This window comes from Oryx dammah, unplaced genomic scaffold (genome assembly GCF_014754425.2).
Source record: "Oryx dammah isolate SB20612 unplaced genomic scaffold, SCBI_Odam_1.1 HiC_scaffold_2, whole genome shotgun sequence".
NCBI classification, from domain to species: domain Eukaryota; kingdom Metazoa; phylum Chordata; class Mammalia; order Artiodactyla; family Bovidae; genus Oryx; species Oryx dammah.
Genome location: NW_024070186.1, coordinates 154,664,770 through 154,679,973, shown reverse-complemented (window position 1 = coordinate 154,679,973; position 15,204 = coordinate 154,664,770). Strand labels below are relative to the sequence as shown.

Here is a 15,204-nt window from a genome sequence, read left to right as displayed (position 1 = left end):
CCCTAAAGAAGTCTCTCTTTTTTTTTGGATGGTTCTAGGAAAATGGTATTTTTCAGAATGACTTGGGATTAGTTCTGACAGAAAAGAGATTAGGCGAGATCAGTGGTACCCAAAACTCCCTGACAGAACCACCAGAGAAGATTTTGAATTCCTGTTGTTCAGTCACTCAGTTGTGTCCAACTCTCTGCGACCTCATGGACTGCAGCACACCAGGCTTCCCTTTCCATCACCAACTCCCGGGGTTTGCTCAAACTCATGTCCATCAAGTCGGTGATGCCATCCAACCATCTCATCCTGTTGTCCCTTTCTCCTCCCGCCTTCAGTCTTTCCCAGCATCAGGGTCTTCTCCAGTGAGCTGGCTCTTCACATCAGGTGGCCAAAGTATTGGAGCTTCAGTTTCAGCATCAGTCCTTCCAATGAGTATTCAAGTTTGATCTCTTTAGGATGGACTGGTTTGATCCCAGTACTATTTAAGGGACTCTCAAGAGTCTTCCCCAGCACCACAATTTGAAAGCATCAATTCTTTGCTACTCAGCCTTCTTTTTGAATCCTAAATATGGATTAAAAGTTCCCAGAGTCTCCGGGAGAGAGTCCTGAATTGGTTTTTTTGTGTGTGTGTGGCTCAGATGGTAAAGCATCTGCCTGCAATGAAGGAGACCCGGGTTCGATCCCTGGGTTGGGAAGATCCCTTGGAAAAGGAAATGGCAACCCACTCCAGTATTCTTGACTGGAGAATCCCATGGACCATGGAGCCTGGTGGGCTACAGTCCATGGGGTCGCAAAGAGTTAGCCAAGACTGAGCAATTTCACTTTCACTTTAAGATCCCTGAGCAGGACAGATGCATTCAGCCTTGCACCATTTAAAGCCAGCTGAGTTAGGTGATCAGCCTGTGTTCTTAAGATAAACTTAAACAAAATGGCAGTGAGCAACATTGTTCTAATTTCTCATGCTATTATCCCAATACATTGTGGATGTCAAATTGGGCCTGTTCATCCTCCAGGTAATGGGACCTCCAGATCAGAAGACAGGCCATAGAGTTTCAAAGTATCTAAGCCTGAGCTGTCAAGGTCAACTCAGCTAAGATGCCTCCACTCAGAAGTCTTCCCAGAGCACATCGGTTCGCTCTGATTGCTTTTTTCCTTTATATTCCTAGCAGCAGTAGTGAGCATCCCTGGGAACTTCCTCACACACTGGCTTTCTCATGTGTTTCTCCCTATTTTTCTAAAAAGATTTGAAACATCTGAATGGTAGATGTTACCTTATATTTCTTTGTATTACCAACAACAGTTAGAAGAGGACTATGTATGAAATACCACCTAATTTTTGTTAATCATGAGAAACAACTTTTGGAGAAAACTGAGCTGATAATCAAGATTTTAAAAAGCAAAATATTTTTTAAAGCCTCTTGCAAGACTGCCTGCATTAAAACAGGGAACAAGTTGCTAGACCTCTAAAATCTAACAGCTATAGTTAGCTATTTTGCAAAGTTTGAGAAATATGAGAATTTGATGATGACTATGCCTGCAAAAATAAGTGAACTCCTGATTACTCACCAAGAGAGATTGCTAAGGATGTTCTACTGTGTATTTTTCACAACTGTGTTTCTTAACTACAAAATTCATGACATAAAAAAAATGTTACTCTTACAAGTCAATTTCCACTTTGGGTGTCCATTGTTAGCCTCATAAAGATAACACGGCTGAATGCCACTTGGGGTGTCTTATTGCGTTCTGTGATATAAAATGAAGACACCACTCCAATCCCTTCGACAAGAGGACACAGGATGCTTCACGACAAAGTCCCTTCATCACACATTTGGGATGTTGGAGATAAAGTAAACAGTAACCCAGGCCTGGGTAGACACTCTGTTATATTTGTCAAAGTCAGATTTTTCTTAAGTACTTTATTAAAAATTACAAATGTTGATAAAGTTGTAAATATGAATATGGTATAGTGGTTTAGTCATTAAGTTGCGTCCGACTCATTGCAATCCCATGGACAATAGCCCGCCAGGGATCCCAGTCCATGGGATTTCCCAGGCAAGAATACTGGAATGGGTTGCCATTTCCATCTCCAGGGGATCTTCCTGACCCACGGATTGAACCGGGGTCTCTTGCATGCAGGTGGTATAGAAATACTTAAAATTAAAAACCACCCCCACTACTGCCAAGTAGTAGCCACTATTAACAGTTTGATGCCTACACTGCGAGACTGTAAACTATATACATATAAACATTTACATACACAACATGGACACCTGGTTTTTTATTTACCCAAATACAACTATACTCTATATATTGTTTCTGCTTTTTTACTGGAGAGTTTATTTGTATCAGGTTGGCCAAATCGTACAGAAAAACACAAACGAACTTCGGGACCAATCCAATATATGTAGATCTGTGTAATTTTCGAAAACATCTTTATTGTTTAGCTGTATTGTAATTTATTTAAACCATCTCCCCACTGAGGGATACAGGGCTGTTCCTTTTTAGCTTTTACCAGCAGTGCTGCAGTGAATATCCATGGACACATTTATTTGTGCACTCGCCAAAAACAGCCTAGAGAAGGGAGAATAATAGAGTTCCTGGGTCAAGGGGAATGAGAAATTTAAGTCTGAATAAGCGTTGCCAAATTGCCTTTCAACTGCCTTAGCCAATTCATATGACAATGCTCATGACGTGTTATACTCACTTTCCTACACTGTTGACAAAGCTGGATATTATCAAACTCGTAAACTTGCTCAGCTGAGAGATGAAAAATGTTATCTCATCTTTAACATTTCCATTTTCCTGATCACCAAAGAAACATTTTTTGTATATTTTAAAAATGTGCATGTATTTCCTTAAAGCTGTAGGTTTCTTTCATATTAACTTCACAGTCTTTATGTATCATGGATGGCGACTCTTTATCTCTCATATACTTTGCAATCTACAGGATTTAATTTTGTAATATTGTCAAATCTTTCCATGTTAGTCCCTGATGACCTCCAGTTAACCCAGAAAGTTTTTTTTTTTAATAACTTTTAAAAAAGAATTTTATCTTTTAAGTTTAACCTACTTGGAACTTATTTTTGCCCATAATCTGAGAGACTTGACCTGATAATTTGCCAATACGGAGCCTTCAAGTTAGTCCTTACATGGAAGCCAGCAAACAGAAATCTGGTACGTAAACTTTTACACCTTTCTTCTTTTTCTATCTTAAGCACAGCCTATTACACAAACTCAAAACATCTTTTTACTGCCAAGACAACACCCAAAGATATGTGTACTTACACAGAATTAAAGTGATTTAAAAGAACAAAACATTTAGTAAGATACAGACTTCCTGACAGTGAGAAGGCACTCACCCATTCCCCTTTAACCTCCACCAGGAAAGCACAGGTTTGAAAGCAAGGTAAAAAACATGTTTAATGAGATGTTTCATTCTTATGGTATATCTACACTTTGTTCTTTCAGAGGCGCTGGGGCTTAACTAATCAATTTAAGGAAAAAGGACTTAATATCACTGTAACAAGACTATGTTTCCTTCAAAAATAGCAATATTTACTCATTAAAATATAGATCATCTATAACATTTCCTTATCATAACACTTGGTTAACACTTCCTTATCTCAAGAAGAGAATATTACTTTTTCTGCACTTTGTGCTGCAACAAAATCCAGTTTCAAAAATGTTAGGCTTTTTTTTTTTTCTTTTGAAAGCAGTGTAAAAAAAAAAAAATCAACCTTGTAATAAGGTCCTATCTGCTACAGCATTGTACCTTCATACTGTTTAGATTCCTGCTATTGATTGGTATTTAAATAAATTACAATTCATCTGCTTTAAAAGGCAGCCTGAGGCCATCAGGACAGAGAAGATGGGGAAGAAGCTGAGAAAACACTGCCTGCCTCGGGTCACCATTCGTGTGGAGAGTGTTCTGTGAAGAATAAGTGAGGCTGGCGCCCGGGCATCCAAAGCTCAGGTTCCATTACTGTGAAGGAAATGTTGATTTTGAAAGATTCTGGACCCTTAGATGTAACCTCCTTATTTCCAGACCAAAAGAACTAGAGAAAAAGCTATCAGAAAATAAGGGGAAAGGGGACCAGCTTCTCTGAGAAACAAACACATTGTTCCTTCTAAATATTTTGACCCATGAAACATCACATACTCTCAATATAGATATGACGCATAAATGCAAAATGAATGTATGAGTAATTACTGTGGCTACACGACATCCTTTATACTTCAGTGATATAGGGTCGCAGTATGGGAAGTGTGTTTGTCTCAATTATTAATTTTCTCAGTTCTTTGAAAATTCTGAACCATTTCCATCTTAAAAAAAAAAAGCCAACAGTAATGCAAAGTTTGACCACTTCTAAGACATACATTAACTGGATTGAGGAACTACTGATTTCTTTTAGAAAAGAATTCAGGTCAACCACATTCCTTTATTCTTTCTCAAACTGGTTACTATAGCTTTAGTTACAACCACAAGATTATATTTAATTATTGTATTTAAAGAAACAAGCTATGACAAGCAAAATTCTAAACTCTTTCAGCTGTTCATTTACAGAGTAGGAAAGCAAATTAACTGTATTTAGTTTATTACTCTTCATTCAATTCAAAGTTTACATGAGTAAAGGGAAAAAAATATGCTTTGACCCAAAGATAGAAAAGTTATCACTGGCAACTGTGATCCAATATTTTGCATTTAAAACTATTTCTGAAAGACTACTCAGAGTATCTCAGTAGGAATCTAAACTCTGAAATTACCAGAGCTTTACAGATTTGAAAATACACAAGGCTATGTCAGGAACCCATTTTTCTTTAACAATTCTATTTTAAGGTGATGCATTTTTAAATGCTGTCTCTCATTCAAATAGAAAAGGAAGAAGACTGAGTCAATACTTCAGAAACTCAAATGCTGGATTACTGGATTTCACACTCGCCCACAATTTTACAACTGTCAAATAAAGTACAAGAAGAGGACAGATGCTAACCATCAACAGAAACCACACTTTTGCTGGAGGCTTTCTTACCATGACTATATCTCCCGGCTGGATCGTGATTTCATCGTGACTCCTGGACTCAAAGGGATAGAGTGCTCGGTAATACACCACTTTTACATTCTCCTGTGCAGAAATCGTTAGTGGGCCTTTTTCTGTTTATAAGGAAAGGAGGGGAAAGGGACAAAAATGAAATGCTACATGGAACAGAAATGCATGACACAAGCCAAATTACTGACATCTATCTCCTCTGTTGTCTATCTTAACATCTGAACCATTTCCACATACTCAAGGCATTTCTGGAAGACATTCAGTGAGGATGTGTCTGGTTCTGAAACCAAAGGAAAGCCAAATCTGATGTCAGCAGCTCCATCCTATCTGAGAGGTCATTAGTGGACGCGAAACAAAGGTTACTGCAGTGCTAATGCCCCCGTTCTCTGCCTCCTGGCTTAGACACCAGCAGCGCACATCTGTAAGGCATCAAGACCTCTCTCCCCCGACGCCGTGTCTCTAGCAGCATGTAGATCGAATGTGACGTAAATCTCAAATCAGTCAACTCATATGGGAGGGCCAAGAAGCACAACTTCAACTTCCCCTATTGAGCGATATGGAAATGTTAAGGCTGCAGACCCAGACGTGGTCATATAAAAGGTAAGTTAGGAGGCCATGTGTGTTCAAAGGGCAAAAAAACATTCAAAAGGTAAGACCACAGCTGCATGCAGTGCAGACCAAGAACAGGGAATGCCACATGAGTACAGGCCAGGAGAAGAAATGCCACTTCCTGCTGCTGAGACAGCTCTGAAATTCCCAGAGAAAATAACACACTGGAGAAGCAGCAGGTTCCTCTTTGGCAGGAAGGGTTATGATCTCCATGTGGAATACAGCTGTATGAATGGCACTTGGCAATGAAACTTCATGCCACTGCTGTCTGCAAACGACTTCTGGATGCCAGCATAATGGGCCCAGGGTTGCCATGGTGTGGACCCCTAAAAGAGACTTCTAAAATGATGCTACAAAATGAACATCTGCACTGTCCAAAAAATGACTGACCTTCTCATGGCTATGAACGTAGCCAAGACAGAGCCTGATCAGATATGGCTACTTCCCAAAAGGACTTGGGAGGAGAGTGCCTATTTGCTGGCCTAATTCTGGTCTCTCATACCTGCAGTGGACCAGGGAGCCTGGACAGCGGGCTTAGCTGGTTCTTGCTGCTGGTGGAAAAGCCGACTCAGCTTGTCTTGCATTTCCGGTTTGCCCTTCTCCTCACTGTCCTTCTTTTTGACGCTCTCTTCCCTTTTGAGCTTCTCCTCCTCGTGGGGTTTTCGTGGCCGCTGCTGCTCATCCTCCTGGTGCACGCGCTCCAGCCACTGCTGGTCCCTTTCCTGAGCTCGTCTGTCAACAAAACACCTGGTTACAGCATGGAAGCAACTCCACGTTAACACTGCCCGGATGTCTCTTTTCACAAAGAGCTCCATCTAGTCAATGGGATGCTAAGCACCAAGGGATACTGTTTGTTCTTCAGGTGGAAGATCTGAATCAATGAAACAGGGGCTCTCAGGGCTCCCCTTCTGGGTAAGATGAGATCACATGATTTAGAAAGACACAGAAAGAAAATTCCTGATGTCGCTTATAAAGGGATTAGAGAACTCAGGAGAATACTCCTCCATTTAAAAACTGGTATATAACTGCAAAGAAAAATAAAAGACATAAAACACACAGGAATATAACTTCCATGGACAGAAAGTATACCCAGCACTGCAAGTGAAAGATTGCTTAGAGAAGTCCATGAACAATTAGATCATGGAGGGCACATGCCCGTTTATGTAGCACACCAGTTGCTCTCCAGAACTGAAACAGAAACCAAGAGGTTATTCTGAACACCGGAGGTAGTAACCATCCCTGACGAAGCAACAGTTTCTATCTTTTACTGAATTTGACTACTTTGTTCTTCAAAGTAGCCGACACAAAGAGATAAAGTGCAATTAAATCTAGGCCTTGCAAAGTATGATGACCTCAGTATGAAATCCATAGGAAAAGACTAGGAATGCTAATTTTTTTTTTTTTTTACCAAGAATGATTTTTCTTGCATTCCACAACATTTTACAAAATCAGAAAATTCCTTAAACAATCACAATTTATTTATTTTTGTCTGCACTGTGTGGCTTGTGGGATTTCAGTTCCCAAACCAGGGATTGAACGCAGGCCACTGCAGTAAAAGCACTGAATCCTAGCCACCAGACAACCAGGGGACTCCCGAAATGATCATACTTCACTTTTTTTCGGGGGGTGGGGGGTGGGGGGCACACTGCATGGCATGTCGGATCATAGTTCCCTGACCAGGCACTGAACGTGCAGCTCCTGCACTGGAAGTGTGGAATCTTAACCACAGGACCACCAGGAAAGTCCCAATGAGCACACTTTGAATGAAACTAATGTGCAATAATAAATGATACCATGTTAACAATAATTAGTTTTCCACATTAGAAAAATATATATTTATTTTTATTTGGCTGTACCAGGTCTTCCCTGGTGGCTCAGATGGTTAAGAATATGCCTGCAATGCAGGAGACCTGGTTTCGATCTCTGGGTCGGAAAGACCCCATGGAGAAGAGAATGGCTACCCACTCCACTATTCTTGGGCTTCCCTGGTGGCTCAGAGGGCAAAGAATCCACCTGCAATGCAGGACATCTGGGTTTGATCCCTGGGTCGGGAAGATCCCCTGGAGAAGGGAATGGCAACCCATTGCAGTATTCTTATTTGGAGAATCTCATGGACAGATGAGTTTGGAAGGCTCCAGTCCATGGGGTCACAAAGAGTCGGATACGACTGAGCGACTAACACTTTCACTTTCACTTCACCAGGTCTTGGTTTCAGGATGCAGGATCTGGCTCCCTGACTGGGTAACACACCTGGGCCCCCTGGATTAGAAGCCTGGAGTCTGAGCCACTGGACCATCAGGGAAGTCTCCACATTTGTTAACTACTTTAACTCTCCCACCTGCTGCTCCGTCGTTCAGTCTGTCCAGCTCTTAGGGACCCTGTGGACTATGGCCTGTCAAGCTTCCCTGTTCATGGGGTTTTCAGGCAAGAATACTGAAGTGGGTGGCCATGTCCTCCTCCAGGAGTTCTCTCTGACCCAGGGACTGAACCCAGGTCTCCTGCCTTGGAAGGTGGGTTCTTTGCCACTGAGCCACCTGGGAAGCCCACCAGGTAGGCAGGTCCTAATCATCCACATTTTACAGAAGAGGAAAATGAGGCAGAGGGAGTGAAGGACTTGGCCAAGGTCACACAGCCATACAGGCCTCAGGACTGACCCAGGCCGCTTGGTTCTGTTCACAACCTGAATCACTAGCCTGTGACACAGCCAAGGCACAAAGGTCATTTTGTGGAATCAGGAAACAGCCAAGGGAACATAACATAAACAAAGAGAACTTTCGTTCTCCACTTAAAAATATTATATTCATTTCTACTCGAATAATCATGAAGATTCAGTGCAGTAGAATTCTTGTTAGTTTAAATCTTAAGCATTCACTTACAATTTTCAAAACATCTTTTAAGAAAGCTATAGAAAACATTTTTTTGGATGGGTAAGAATGTTAATCGTTATTCATAATAAAACAAAAAAACCACAATAAAATTTGCTTCACATATTTCACTAACAAAGGGAACCATGTGGACACAGTGAGGGAGGGAAAGGGTGGGAGGAATTGAGAGAGTATCACGGAAACATACATATTACCATATGTAAAACAGATATTACCATATGTAAAACAGGGAGAATTTGCTATATGACACACAGAAATCAACACAGTGCCCTGTGACAACCTAGAGGGGTGGATGGGGTGGGAGATGCCGGGGGCGGGGGTGGGGGTGGGGGCCTCAGGAGGGAGGGGACATGTGTATACCTGTGACTGATTCATGTTGATATATGGCAGAAACCAACACAATATTGTAAAGCAAATACCTTCCAATAAAAAACTAAAAATAAAATAAAGTATATAATCATGTAATTTCTGAAGTTAAATTCTGGGTACTATTTATCATATAATTGTACACAGAAAATTTAAACTTTCCATATGATGACACTGTATCTTTATTTCTGCTCTGTAGGGATATAAAATTTTGGTGCAACATATTATAAATAATCAACTTTATAGATAAAAGAATGGAGCTAATCAACACATCCAAGGGAATAGGTCTAGGGGCATAATCCTAGATCTAGCCCCAAGAAAACCATAAAATAGTCCTCTAAATTGGTTTGAGACCCTACCTACTTACCTACTGGCATGTAAAAACAAAACCAAAAATACCAAGTGCAAAATATTACTATTTCACTAGTAATTTACCAGATGTAAAATATTACTAGCAGATAGAAACAAAAGACTACAGACACAAATATTCAGACAGAAACTAACAAAAATGTGTCTGGATCTTAAGCAACAGCAACAGCAAATTTTCTCCTTTTGACCTCAAATTTCATTTGCTATTGAAAAAAGGAAGATGGTGGTATACACTATTCGCCCCACTGGAGAAACCCTGTGTGGCCAGTGAGATCGGGGACTGTGATTTCAAACCCAAGACTCTGATGGCTATTGTTATTAAAAGGCTGTGAACTGGAAACGTATCTTGGTCACTGGCATGCAAACAGGTATATCAACTGGCAAAAATCCTTGTGTTATTCCATTTATCTACATAATCATAGCCTGAGAGAGCTCTGAGCACCAACTGAAAACTTTAGAGGTTACTTATATATGCAAAGATTTATATGTATTTGTGCTTTTGCTTGTTTTGTGTTTAGTCGTTAAGTTGTGTCTGATGCTTTTGCAACCCCATGGACTACAGCCCACCAGGCTCCACTGTCCATGGGATTTCCCAGGCAAGAATACTGGACTGGGTTGCCACTTTCTTCTCCAGGGTATCTTCCCGACCCAGGGATCGAACCTGTTTCCTGCACTGGCAGGTGGATTCTTTACCAGTGAGCCACACACATTAAAAACTGAGGGCTCTTTCTGGTGCAGTAGGAACTTGGAGAAGTTCAGCGAAGAGTAGTGAGTACCTAAAGTTCCTTCCAGATGGGTTCACAATCCACTGAAAAGGCTCACCTTTGGGCTTCTTCTTTTTGTTTTTCTAATTCCAGTATCTTTCGTTCTTGTTCCTTCTGTTTCAGTCGTTCAGCCTCTATGGACTTCTGTTTCTGGAGTTGCTGCTTATTATGTATTTCTCTAAGTTCCTATAAATAATTAAGAAACAGTTCATGTAGCAACATGTGTTGGGAGAGATTTCTACTGTTTATCAGCATGCAACATTTCATAATGGGGAAGCCTGAACATGTAGGAGATAATGCTTCAGATTTCAAAGACATTAACCAGGAAAACTAAAGTCACCCTACACTGACATGACTGATCTCCAGAAGCTGTTCGAGGTCGTATTTTAGGAGCCATAATACCCTGCACCACGTCCATGAGGTGTTTTAGAAGGAGCTTACAAGGGATGAACATTAGAGAAACTATACTGCTCAAGACACAGCAACAATAATAGAACACAACCAACTTTAAGACATGGTGATGATTATGAATGGAACCTTAAGATTCTTTTGATAATAATCAACACCAACCTTCATCGGCTTTGAAAATACACACATTTCTTCACACATTCCCTCCATCAAACCGTGACAACCTTGGCTCCTTCTTATGATACACTGTTTTAAAACAAAGGGACATCCTTCTCCCCTACAACCTTGAGTCTTCCCCCGGGGTCTATTTTGCTTCAAATCAGACATATTCCAGAGTATCTTTTACTAAAACCATGTGTGAAGTTGTCAGCTGCCCCAAACTAAACCAGTAGTCAGATGGGAGGTAAAAACCTATAATTTGACCATTCCATTAGATCTGATTTCTTCATGTGACACTAACACAGGAATAACAGTAATTTCCTCAAAAGGCTAGTGAAAATAAAGTGTATGTTACAATATAGAAAGTATTCAAGTAGAAACTGAAATACTCAAAAATATGAAGAACAAAGAAATGCCTGTTGGTGAGGGAAAATCCTCTCATTCTATAGGAATCAAATGGTTACTAACAGATTCGGTCACCAAATCTCTTCTTACTTGTGTCAATAAAAAATCAGACATGCCCAAATGTCCAGTAGAACCAAGAGTAAAGTTTCTAGTTGACCTCCTGGTCTGGCCAATGAGGGGGGCTGGGCCTGGGCTCTATTTGGTGAGATTTAAGAACGAAGGCCTGCACTGTCTTCTCTTGCTTTACTCATAGGTAAGTCCATATGAGGAGGTTTCTTCTGGCCTTATTTCTACCTTTATAGTTCATTCACAGCTCAGGCATCAAAGGTAGAAAAACTCTCTGGAGAAGATCAGTGTTAAGATGGATTTACTCCTAGAGAAAAGCCCTAGAGTGAGGGTAACCTTTTCCCACTAGCTAAACTGTTCTTAAGAAAAAGTTAAACTGTATGTACAAGCATTCAGTACACCATAAGTGACAAGGAGAAGTCCTAAAAGGGATCCATGGGATATGGAAAAAAGGTTTAACTGGCGATCAGGAGGTTAGGGGGAGCGTGTACTAGGGGAGGAGGGAGGGATGGAGAGGAGGAGGCTCTCCAGAGAAGGGGAAGGACAGAAAGAAGGAAGGGGCTTCAGTGGAGAGCCCAGCGGATGAGTCAGGAAATAGCCAGGCAGGACGAGCAGGAAGATGCAACTTTGTAAGGTCAATCAATATTCCTTAGGGCAACAGCCATGGGCATGTGACTTCCAAATTATGACAGCTATCTGGGATAGGGGGCTTCCCCCGTGGCTCAGTGGTAAAGAATCCACCTGCAATGCTGGAGACACAGGTTTGGTCCCAGAAAGATCCCCTGGAGAAGGAAATGGCAACCCACCCTAGTATTCTTGCTTGGGAAATCCCATGGACAGAAGAGCCTGGCAAGCTACAGCCCGTGGGGTCACAAAAGAGAGACACGACTTAGCAACTAAAGAACAGCAGCAATTTGGGTCAGGAGTCCAGCTATGGAGGGGCCACGGAAGGCCAAGAGTGGAGACTAGAAAGTGATGATTAAGTCCTGCTCTGGGTACAGTTCTAAGAGAAGAAAATCAGCACCAGGAAAAAAGAATTCCATTTTTCATCTTCTTTCTCATGGCTGTACTATGGGATATAAAACTGATCTTGAATCAAGCATAAATAGTAATCTCTAAAAATATGAATGAAAAATCTGGTTAATATTTGGGATTTGATATTTCAGAGACAAGTGGAAAACAAGGATCAACTCCTGTTAAGAGTTATTTGCACTCTTGGTTCAAGTTAATATCTTTACGAGAAAAGGAAAAACTGCAGTGGAGTGCTATTAATTGAAACTCTATATATCCTAAGAGAGGAATCCGAAAGTCAGCACACAGAAGCAGAAGATATTAAGAAGAGGTGGCATGAATACACAGAACTATGCAAAAAGGGTCTTAATGACCCAGATAACCATGATGGTGTGTGATCACTCACCTAGAACCAGACATCCTAGAATGTGAAGTCAAGTGGGCCTTAAGAAGCATCACTATGAACAAAGCTAGTGGAGGTGATGGAATTCCAGGTGAGCTATTTCAAATCCTAAAAGATGATGCTGTGAAAGTGCTGCACTCAATAGGCCAGTGAATTTGGAAAACTCAGCAATAGCCACAGGACTGGAAAAGGTCAGTTTTCATTCCAATCCCTAAGAAAGGCAATGCCAAAGAATGCTCAAACTACCAAACAATTGCACTCATCTCACACGCTAGCAAAATAAAGCTGAAAATTCTCCAAGCTAGGCTTCAACTGTATGTGAACGGAGAACTTCCAGATGTTCAGGCTGGAGTTAGAAAAGGCAGAGGAACCAGAGATTAAATTGTCAACAACTGCTGGATTACAGAAAATACAAGAAACTTGCAGAAAAACATCTATTTCTGCTTTATTGACTATGCCAAAGCCTTTGACTGTGTGGATCACAACAAACTGTATAAAATTCTTCAAGAGATAGGAATACCAGAGACCTTACCTGCCTCCTAAGAAATCTGTATGCAGGTCAAGAAGCAATAGTTAGAACCAGACATGGAACCACGGACTCGTTCCACATTGGGAAAGGAGTATGACGAAGCTGAATATCGTCACCCTGCTTATTTAATTTATATGCAGAGTACATCATGTGAAATGCTGGGCTGCATGAAGCACAGCTGGAATCAATTGCCAGGAGAAATATCAATAACCTCAGATATGCAGATGATACCACCCTTATGGCAGAAAAGAAAGAGGAACTAAAGAGCCTCTTGATGAAACTGAAAGAGGAGAGTGAAAAAGCTGGCTTAAAACCCAACATTCAAGGACTGGGGGTTTACCAGAGGGCTTCTCTGGAGTGCAGTCAGCATCTGAAAAATTAAAGTCTGGAAAGATGGGTCCCCCAAGGCTCAACTCCAGCCCACATGGAAGGGCCCCTACCCTGTACTACTTTCTACCCCCACAGCAGTCAAGGTACCAGGACAGAACGAGCCAAGCCATGGAAGAAACCAGAAGAGGACACTCAGTACACCTGTGAGCCCCTGGGAGATCTCAGATATCTATTCAGGACTACAGATGAGTGCCATTCTAATGAACACCCCCAAAATTAAGTTTCTGGGGATAAGATTTCTCAGGCTAGCTCTAACGAGCCAACACAGCTTGGCAGGGGTTATACTCCAAATCAGACAGGAGATAGATCTTCTGAACCCTAAACAAGGAGAGACTTAAGCCATCTTGAATGAGAAATGTTGTTTCTGGGTAAATACCTCCAGCCAAGTTGAATGAAGTCTCACAGTCCTCAAGAAAAATATTCAGAACCTACGGGATCTCAGAGAACAAGCTGGAGAGTTCTTGGGGTGGCTACAATCTCTTTTTAGGGGATCCTTCTCCTGGCGAGGGGGGATTTGGAGTTGTCCAGTGCCCCTACTAATCCCTGTCATCACCATATCGATGCTGCTTGTGATTGCTTCATGTATTATCAATTGTCTAACCCGTTTCATCTCTGCCCAGGTCAACTAGCTACAACATGCAGTGCCAGTTCAACAAAGATATATAAAACTACACCCGACCATGGAAAATATCACTCACGCTTAGATGGACACCGCTGAAAGGACTCTGAGGCCTGAGGCTAATAGGGGGAGGCCCAATGCCCCTTGCCGTCCCAGCTCAGCAGGGAGTAGCCAGAGAGATCTCGACACCCCTATTGCAAAGAATTGGGCCTCCCATCTCTCGACGAGGGAATGTTAGGTAGTTAGAATAGGAAAAAGGAGTCCAAAATGGTGTGACTAAAAGACAAAGAAAGAGAAAAGCCCAAAGTGGAACAAAAGAAGATCCATAGACCAGAGTGAGAACTTCAGGTGAAGCAAACACGCCCCCTTCTTGGCCAGCCTAATTTGCATAGGGCAAACTGAAGGGGGTGGGGGGAGGAGACAAATGTCTAAAAGGAGGAAGCCAAGATGGATTGAGGCCTTTCCTTTGGGGTCAGTGTCCCATCACTCCTCGAGGGTATACTATCCTTTGTTTGTCGGATAAAACTCTGGGCTATAACCATGCTGCTAAAAGAAAAACAACTCAACATTCAAAAAACAAAGATCATGGCATCTAGTCCCATCACTTCATGGCAAATAGATGGGGAAACAATAACAAACTTTATTTTCTTGGGTTCCAAAATCACTGCACATGGTGACTGCAGCCATGAAATTAAAAGATGCTTGCTCCTTGGAAGAAAAGTTATGATCAACCTAGACAGCATATTAAAAAGCAGAGACATTACTTTGCTGACAAAGGTCCATCTAGTCAAAGCTCTGCTTTTTCCAGTAGTCATGTACGAATGTGGGTGTTGGACCATAAGGAAAGCTGAGCGCCAAAGAATTGATGCTTTTGAACTGTGGTGTTGGAGAAGACTCTTGAGAGTCCCTTGGACTTCAAGGAGATCCAACCAGTCAATCCTAAAGGAAATCAGTACTGAATAGTCTTTGGAAAGACTGATGCTGAAGCTGAAGCTCCAATACTTTGGGCTACCTGATGTGAAGAACTGATTCATTGGAAAAGACCCTGATGCTGGGAAAGATTGAAGGTGGGAGGAGACGGGAATGGCAGAGGATGAGACGGTTGGATGGCATCACTGACTCAATGGACATGAGTTTGAGCAAACTCCGGGAGTTGGTGGTGATGGACAGGGAGGCCTGGAGTGC

General features: G+C 41.6%; 1 protein-coding gene across 8 annotated transcripts in view; it reads right to left on the bottom strand.

The window, feature by feature from the left end:
* Positions 1 to 15,204, bottom strand: part of ITSN1 (intersectin 1) — a 241,501-nt gene that overhangs the window by 85,529 nt on the left and 140,768 nt on the right. For 5 of the 8 annotated variants that reach the window (XR_005718999.1, XM_040228484.1, XM_040228497.1 and 2 more), the window contains exons 17-20: positions 10,088 to 10,215; positions 6,148 to 6,377; positions 5,019 to 5,140; positions 3,348 to 3,362 (exon numbers count right to left, since the gene is read on the bottom strand). Coding sequence is in view for 7 of the 8 variants with exons in the window: in XM_040228484.1 (XP_040084418.1) it covers positions 3,348 to 3,362; positions 5,019 to 5,140; positions 6,148 to 6,377; positions 10,088 to 10,215 (495 nt within the window). In the remaining variant the exon portion in view is untranslated. The remainder of the gene's footprint in view (positions 1 to 3,347; positions 3,363 to 5,018; positions 5,141 to 6,147; positions 6,378 to 10,087; positions 10,216 to 15,204) is intronic. The other 3 variants (XM_040228504.1, XM_040228491.1, XM_040228523.1) reach the window with 1 other exon arrangement.